The sequence below is a fragment of the Oreochromis niloticus genome, linkage group LG11 (genome assembly GCF_001858045.2).
Source record: "Oreochromis niloticus isolate F11D_XX linkage group LG11, O_niloticus_UMD_NMBU, whole genome shotgun sequence".
NCBI lineage: Eukaryota > Metazoa > Chordata > Actinopteri > Cichliformes > Cichlidae > Oreochromis > Oreochromis niloticus.
Genome location: NC_031976.2, coordinates 30,679,745 through 30,687,999, shown reverse-complemented (window position 1 = coordinate 30,687,999; position 8,255 = coordinate 30,679,745). Strand labels below are relative to the sequence as shown.

General features: G+C 38.8%; 1 protein-coding gene and 2 non-coding genes across 6 annotated transcripts in view; all 3 read left to right on the top strand.

The window, feature by feature from the left end:
• The first annotated feature begins 92 nt into the window (after positions 1–92).
• Positions 93–164, top strand: trnap-agg (transfer RNA proline (anticodon AGG)). Its single transcript has one exon. It is a non-coding gene; the product is annotated as a tRNA-Pro (tRNA).
• A 613-nt stretch (positions 165–777) lies between these two features.
• On the top strand, positions 778–849 carry trnap-agg (transfer RNA proline (anticodon AGG)). The gene has a single exon. It is a non-coding gene; the product is annotated as a tRNA-Pro (tRNA).
• Positions 850–1,483: 634 nt separating this feature from the next.
• Positions 1,484–8,255, top strand: part of bbs9 (Bardet-Biedl syndrome 9) — a 168,768-nt gene continuing 161,996 nt past the window's right edge. The window contains exons 1-4 of one of the 4 annotated variants that reach the window (XM_003450309.4): positions 1,484–1,612; positions 3,183–3,301; positions 4,129–4,279; positions 8,090–8,154. In XM_003450309.4, the coding sequence (XP_003450357.1) occupies positions 3,190–3,301; positions 4,129–4,279; positions 8,090–8,154 (328 nt within the window). In that variant the 5' untranslated portion in view covers positions 1,484–1,612; positions 3,183–3,189. The remainder of the gene's footprint in view (positions 1,613–3,182; positions 3,302–4,128; positions 4,280–8,089; positions 8,155–8,255) is intronic. The other 3 variants (XR_003222283.1, XM_019364688.2, XM_019364689.2) reach the window with 3 other exon arrangements.

Here is an 8,255-nt window from a genome sequence, read left to right as displayed (position 1 = left end):
GAACATTGGATGAACTGTGGGACACAACCCAAAGTTTATCAACGTGGCATCTTTGAATCCCAGAAAATGTTGCATTCACATGGGAAAACTATGGCTCGTTGGTCTAGGGGTATGATTCTCGCTTAGGGTGCGAGAGGTCCCGGGTTCAAATCCCGGACGAGCCCGTGTTTTGTTGTCAGAAACTCATTTTTGTTCTATTTGAAGGGGCAAAGTACAAATAGTGGACATCTGGAATGATATTTAATTTTTCTTGGGAAATTTTTCTTTAGTGGGTCAATACAGAATTACTACTCTGTCAGACTGAGTAGTAACAGGAAGTTTTCTGAAATGAACTGAATTACAGCTTCAAATTAACATCCCATCAGTCAAATGTAGTCCATTGATATGCAAACCATTACAATGCTTTTCCTGCAATATTATTATGTGATATATGTCGATAAAGAAAATAAAGAAATGTACTGATATACAGTACTTGCAATACTAGCTTTTGCTGACATAAAGATGATAAAAATCCTATTAGAAGAGCTGCTGGGACTGGAACAAAGTTTGGAGCCTAGTGTGCTATAAGCCTTCTGTCGGGGAGACCTGCATTCAGCTGAGACTGAAGAAGTCACTTGGATAAATGACGAAACGTTTCTCCCACTGAAAACGCGACGTGCAGATGTATAGAATCATTTTGGGGGGATTTCCTTACCTGTCTGATTGAACATGCAAGACAAATAACAGCAATAATAACACGTGCGCGTCAGAATCGGCAAGGCTCACGTGTGTTTGTATGGCTCGTTGGTCTAGGGGTATGATTCTCGCTTAGGGTGCGAGAGGTCCCGGGTTCAAATCCCGGACGAGCCCTCATTTTTTAAGGTGGACTCCAATATGCTTTGCCGATGAATCCTACTTCTAACCTCCCACATTTAGAAAGTGTAATGAATCTCCAAGATACACCAATGGTTGAGGTGCACTCTTCCACACGTTCCTGGGTCAACAAACTATATACCCTACTACACGTATTTCAGTGTCATAAAATCTACAGCTTTTATCTCTATCAATATACAAATGAAAATAAAATAAATAACACAATATATATATATATATGTATTAAAAGGAAATAATGAAAATTATCAAATAATTAAAACAGCACCATTAGAATTCTGAATTTAAATCTGTGACAGATGCCACAGTCACGGAGATGGTTGCAGAAGAATAATCACCAGCTAAAAAAGCTATCTAAAAGTTTTAAAAACATTGTTTTTGTCCAAGTTTAAAGTTTTTTTCACATTTGATTTGTGATTTACGTAGTACGTGATTCGATATACAGAGTGATTAAACAGAGTTACAAGAAATAATGCTTAAAAAAAAAAAAAAACTCCCCATGGAGTTGCCCGAAGACGTTTCAGATGAGTGAGATTTCTTTGTTCCTCTAAAAAACTCGTTTTCCCAAACACCACCCCCTTGTATTTCCGTTCATGCGCACTAACCCCCGGCTTCTCTGCTAAGCGTCAGTGCCATGACAACAGGACGATGGCTGCAAGCAAGAGGGTGAGAAATGTGATGTTTGTGTGACCGAGAAGTAACGAATCTTCGACATTTTTCGGACTGGGTCATTCCTGTGAAGGTAAGAGGTAACCGGAACAATAACAAAGGCGTTTTGTTATCAAATGAGAAACTGTGAAAACAGCAGCGACCCTGTTTCTGATCTGCTAGCGTGTAACTAGGGAACTTGAAGGGCTAGCTAATTAGCCAGCTAAGCTACAGTTAATTCAGCCGGCTTGAGTGTAGTTGCAGGGTAATTCACCTGTGCAGGTTCACAACGACTTAAAACCGTTCTTGAATTTGTGTCAGTAACTTTACTGTTTTTAACGTACAAATATGGAGACTGTTGTTGCCCAAACAAGAGTCCTTATGGGTGTGAAGCAATAAATCTAATTGAATAGCTATTACAAAAGTCTAAAATCCAAGAGCTTTCAAAGTTTAATATCAGCCAACGACTAGAACAGTTTATTTACTTCTTGATTTAGTTTTCCTTTCTATTCTTTGAGTGTTGGACTGAGTCTCTACTGTAGCATTTAACTCGAGAAAAATCCTATTTTCTCTTCATATTTATAGGCATTGTGCACACATTTAAGACTGAAAAATACGTGGAAGTAAGTCCGAAATTAGGGCAACAAACCATTGGAAATAACGGGCTAAAATTGTGCTTCCCATTCCACCTTTATTTGTCTGATAATTGCACATAATTTTAAGTCTCATTCACAAAAACAAAAAAAACAGAATTGCCTAACAAAGGGTTTAAAGTTACGCGGTTTTTATTTTTTAAAAAGTAACTCATCTATGCTGAAAACATTAGTTAAGGAACCTCAAAATATATTTAAAGCTAACTGATCTAAGCTGGAGACATTGATTAGCAATAGACTGCCCCAAGCAAAACCAGTAAAGTAGCACAAAGCCATGCAAATAGCCACAGGATGATACTGTAAGTTATTCTGATCATAGAGTAATACTGATCAGATTCTTAACCTTTTAAACCTTGCTTTTTATGCAGTGACTCGGCAATGTATTCCTTTAACAGCCTCCCCTTCCTGCATGGCAGTGCACTCTGAATAGGACAGATTCTCTTTGTATGGATTAACTGTCCGTTCCACCTGCTCAGCACTTAGCAAGTAGAAAAGCTGCTTGCCCCCAACTATACACCTCCTTATTCCCCCCTCTATGCTCACACGCACAATCCTGAGGTCACGTGACTGGCCTCCTTCTCTGCCATTGGCTGAAGTTGTAAGTGTTATGTTCAGAGCACTAGGGGCTTCCTGGGGTAGTGGGTCAAGCTGTCACTATGCAAATGGCTCAAGGCAAGCCTTTTATAAAGGCAAAAAGATGGTGGATTGATTTTGTGAATAAGTAGTCCTTAACCCTTCTTTATACTTGCTGTGGTGGTGCTCTTAACATTTCTGTTGTTCTACCTAGAGCTGCTCAGTGAACAGGAGTTAATGCTGTGAAAACTTAATGCCTTGTAGATGCATACTCTGCTCTGTCTCTTTGCTCATCTGTCTATCTTAAATGTTTTTGTACCTATAGTTATTCAGTTATACAGTTATACAGAGAAACTCATTAACTGAACATTTTGTGGTTATTTTTTGTTCACAGCATCTAATCCTTCACTTCTTCTGTGTCCTTCTCTGGTCAAATAGAGGCAGCATGTCTCTGTTCAAGGCACGTGATTGGTGGTCAGCAACACTTGGCGAAGGGGAGGAGTTTGACCAGGGATGCCTGTGTGTTGGAGACGTGGACAACAGTGGCACTGGACATGGTCAGTGTGTTGTGAGGAACTGATACACTAGCCACCCCATTTATCTATCTTTCTTAGTATGTCACTTCTAGTTTATTCTGTCAGGATAAAAACACATTAAGTTAAGTGTATCTACTGGATATAATTTGTGTGTACACACTTATTACTAGATTTCTGCCAGCTGAAGCTTTAAACTGTTATCATTAAATTGAATTGTGATTGTCGGCAACCTGAACTAGATTTTCTTCTTACTGTTTCAGAGTCCTAGATTATCTTTATTTATCTTGGTGAAGGCTCCCACTTCAGTCTTTTGTCTGAACAACACTTTAGTTCCTCTCCTTTTAAATGAACTCTCTTCTTATTGGCTGCCCTTCTCCATCCAAAAGCACAAAAGCGAAAGAGCTGTGCACCTGAGATGGCCATATTATGGACACCAGCTGTTACTGACAATCTGAAATTTGAGCTTTTGACTCATGGATAGTGGCTCTCATGGCCCTTCACAGTCACCTCACTATTTGGAGCTTAGGACTAAAAAAAGCAAAAGCATAAAACATCCCATTTAGATATCCTCAAAGTAGCCAAAACACAGGAGCATGGGAGCATAAATAAAACCCTTTCCATTTTGATTCGCAGTTTAACACTGCATTATTCTATAATATGTTTATAAACTGTATTTTTTTTCAAGCTGGTTGAATGAAGAGCTGATGGTAACACTGCTTGAGCCACTGGACCTCTTGTCTTTGCAGTATGTCAGCTGAACTCCAAAATAATGAAAGTTAGACTGCTACCAATGAGTAATAACCTCCATTCTCTCCACTGTTTCCCCTCTTTGTGATTATAACTTGTAGACAAAGTTGTAGTGGGCAGTTACATGGGGATGCTGCGAATCTTCTCCCCACATGCCAGTAAGACTAGTGAAGGAGGTCCAGCTGATGCCCAGCTGCTTGAAGTTCAGCTTCAAAATGCCATCATCCAAGTCGAACTGGGCAAGTTTGTTTCGTAAGTATGCAAATCTAACCCACAAACCGTGGACAAGCATACCAAAAACATATGAAAATGTACTGTAGTCATTGCTGGTTCTTCCTCTAAATTAAGCTCTTTTCCCCTTTTGAGTCAAAATTTTGTCAACATTTCTTTTAAGTTTGTCTGAATGAAACTAAAAAAGATTTGGTCTTTAGTGTCACTCGTGATAAGTCAAGTCAAATCACCACAGCCTTGTGTTCTAACACTAGGACCATTGATTATGTTGCTAATCCCTCATTACACCTTATCTCCTGCCTTCTTGGCTGCCTTCCACCATGTCAGGCCTTGACCATTGTGGTGGTGTTGTGTAGGACAAATTGATATTAGCACTCCCAGTCACAGTCTCACAAAAGTGCTACCTTACAAATTACACATTTGCTCTTTTAAACGGACAGAGACAGGCAGAAAGAGGGTGTCGACAGTAGATGTTAATGCAAACATCAAATCTTTGTAAACCATCTTGCTTCTGATTGGTTGCCTCTCACAAAAAGGTTGAAATAACAAGGGTTTGGTGGGGCTTGCTCTAAACACGTGCTCTAAAAGCTTTAACTTTAAACATGTATGTCCTAAAGCCAGCTACAGAGAGCATACATTCATAGAGCATTGCTTGATGGTACAAAATAGAAATGACATGTAGTGTTTCATGTTCACTTTAAATACATCTACTCTCACTGACATCATACTGAGCTGACATGCTTCATTCGAGATGAAGCATTTAAATCAATCTGAAAGCTGAGCTTTTAGATCATTCTTGCAAATATGTGTGTTCGATGTTAGTGTCCACCATTCCAACAATCACTGCAGATTTAGGCAAAGCAAGACGGGTCTTTTTGAAAAGTAACCAGTCTTATATTTGCAGTGTCTTTGGTGACTGAACAGGTCAGATGTCACAGTTGGAGAGAATACTGTGGAGTTGATAGAGCTTTAGGAACTGAAGCAGGATGCACAGAGGAACTGCCCTGTAATTGAATGTTCAGTGTCATCTGTTACATATGTGCGCCTTTCTGGAGTAATGAATCACAGGTCTTTCTTGAACTCTGTGTCATGACCTTGTGTGAATTATAAGCATTCATAGTATAGCCTGTAATAAAGCCTTACTTTAAAATGCCAGGCAGAAATACCCATTTGTAGCTTAATGCACTGTTTTTTCATTCATAGAAAAAAGCATCCCTTCTGTTACTTACAACCACATTAACATCTTTTTCCACTGCAAAGCATGCTAACCTCAAACCAAGATTGTCAGAAGTTTCTCTCCCGACTCATGATTTACACGATCTATCAGCCACCCAGTGGCCCAAACATAGTTGTGCTTATAATGTCAGGCTAACCACTGAGTTGCTAGCATAGTTTTAAAACCCAGGGCCCCTTCCAGCGATGTTAGTGCATTGCTGGATACTACGAGTCAGTCAAGTGTAATGTGCAGATGTGTCCAGGAAAAATCACTTGTTTTGAAGAGATGTTGATCAGGTTTCAAAACTATGTAAATGTGGGAAGGAGGATAAAAGCAATTATGTGGGATAGGGTAGTGTTGATTATAGATATAGCATTATTGTGGTAATTATTCAGAGCTGGAAAAAAAGGAAATTAAAGCAGGACTATAAATATTTTGAAGGAATTAATATCTCAGATTTTCTATTATAGTGTAATTGAAAAGTTGAAGGTATGACTAAAAGACACGCTTGCTTGATTCAACACTGCACTCATATTTTACAGCTACATTTAAAAAACTTCAAATAAATGACTTAACCAATTCACTCCTACTCAGGCTCCATGCCTTTTTATTCCATCAGGGTTAATCAAGTGAGATAAGAAAATCGACAAATGAAGAGAAAGTGAGGGACCTTTAACTGCTTGTAATTAGAATTTGTAGACACTACTTTTTGTTTTTGCTAGATGTGTTCTTTGTGAAATGTTCTTAAGTGTTCAAATATTGATGGTTAGTGTAAGTTTTTTTAAATTCCATATTCAAGGGCTCCAGACAATGACTGATTGCAGTGTGGAGTGTGGACCAATTTGTACTTGATGTGGCTGCACGCCACCCCCCCCCAAAAAAAAGAAAAAGAAAAATCAAAACACTGGGGATACAGTCATTGTCATTGAAAGGTACTGGTAACATTTGGCATGGTTTGCAAATCTTAGTTTTATCCCAGCATGTCCAAAAGTGCTGTACCTGGGGATGGCACATCACAAGGCAATGTGGAAAAGGCAGGTGAGACAGAAAGCAAAGTCAAATAATGTTTTCTGACTCAAGTGATTGTGGAGATTCTTTGGATAAGACATAAAAGAAGAACATGCACTGTGTAAATATAGTAAAATGTGGTGTTGCCCTAAGTGCACAAAACATTAAAAACAGACTCTTGAGGGAGTTTTGTAGTTCCCATAAATCAGCTGCTGTACAGCTCATGCAGTAATGTCACCAGTGTGACAATTTAGTCCTGAACAATGAAAGAAACTAGAGATGCATATAATATGTGTAGTATTTTGGACAATTTTTTTTACTGTAGTAAATACACAGTAAAATTCAAACCTTCATTTATCTGTTAAAATAATCAAGGACTTGAATCTGTCAGTGTGAAATGGATGCTGCCTTTCTTTAACATTAATCTCAACATTAATACCACACATTGCCTTGCTGCGGCTGCACAGGAACGTCCTCGAATGGAAGGTTTCTGGGAAAAGCTGTGGTCTGTCTCGAAGGCTTCCCACATCATCACACTGGGAGCAGAATCCAACTAAATCAGTCTGTTTGGAAGACGTTGTGTTTAGTTACCTGCGGTTTTTCGGCACAGCATTCTTCAGAGACTGGTGGGACATTTTGGACGCTGGCCTTGATAGCAAAGCACGTTGTAAATATTGTCGGGGCAGACCGAGGTGGGCAGATGGTGAAAGGTTTTGTTTTCTTGGTTTTCTAAGAAAGAGCGAAAGCTTGTGGTTTTCAGTTTTCTAGTTCCTTGTTGTTGTTCTCTCAGCAAACATAACTGCAGTGGTTGAAACTTAGTAAGACGCATTTGTTCTCAGTCCAGAAAGCGGACACATTCCGTCTCAGTGGTTTTGTGGCAAGGTAAATAAGTGAAAAATCTAGGATCAGCATCACTGGAACATCATCTACACCTAAACCATAACCAATGTTAAAAAAAAGCACCAGCTGTTGCAGTAATTATTTTAGACGGATGAGAGAGAATAAGAGTAGATGCCACCCTTGAGCTAAGAACATGGATTCAACCACAGTGGCAGGAAGCATCTGCCCTGCTGGTGTCTGAGAAAGAAACTATATCTTTACCAGCTGCAGGGCTGCAGTTCTAGTGTTATTCTAGTGTAGTGATTTTAGCTGTTATTTGGCTTCTAACTAGGTGGTCTTGTTAAATACTTGTGGATTTTTAAAGGTATCCATCCAAAATAATGAACACAGAGTCCTGTTAAGCTGTAAAGGAGATTACACCACTGAACAACACAGGAAATAATTCTTCTCCTGTGCAACTCCTCCATCTAATGCACAGTACACCCCTTTGGACATGCTTTACAGTGCAAATCACAAAGTCTTACAGTTTAGAGTAAAATGTCAATCATATATATTTAATCTCCTTTAATATTCAGGATATAATTGAGATATTTGTATCTATTAGAGCGATTTCTTATATTTTGTGTCTTTTAAATTTGGTTCAGTCTCTTGGAGTAACTGTAACACATAATTTCACACAAAGTATTCTGATTCTGATCGAAGTGTTTTAATTTTGTAGGTTATCGTATTATTGAACTGCTTTAGTACTTCCTTTGCTGTCTTTTCAGGTGTTCAGAGCTTCTTCATTTGGCTGTTCTCCACCCCAGAAAGCTGTCAGTCTACTCTGTTTCAGGTAAAATGTACATAAACAGGGTTTTCATTATGTATGTTTCGTAAATGGACTGATATTTATAACATGCTTTTCTACACTACGGAGCACTCAAAGCACTTACA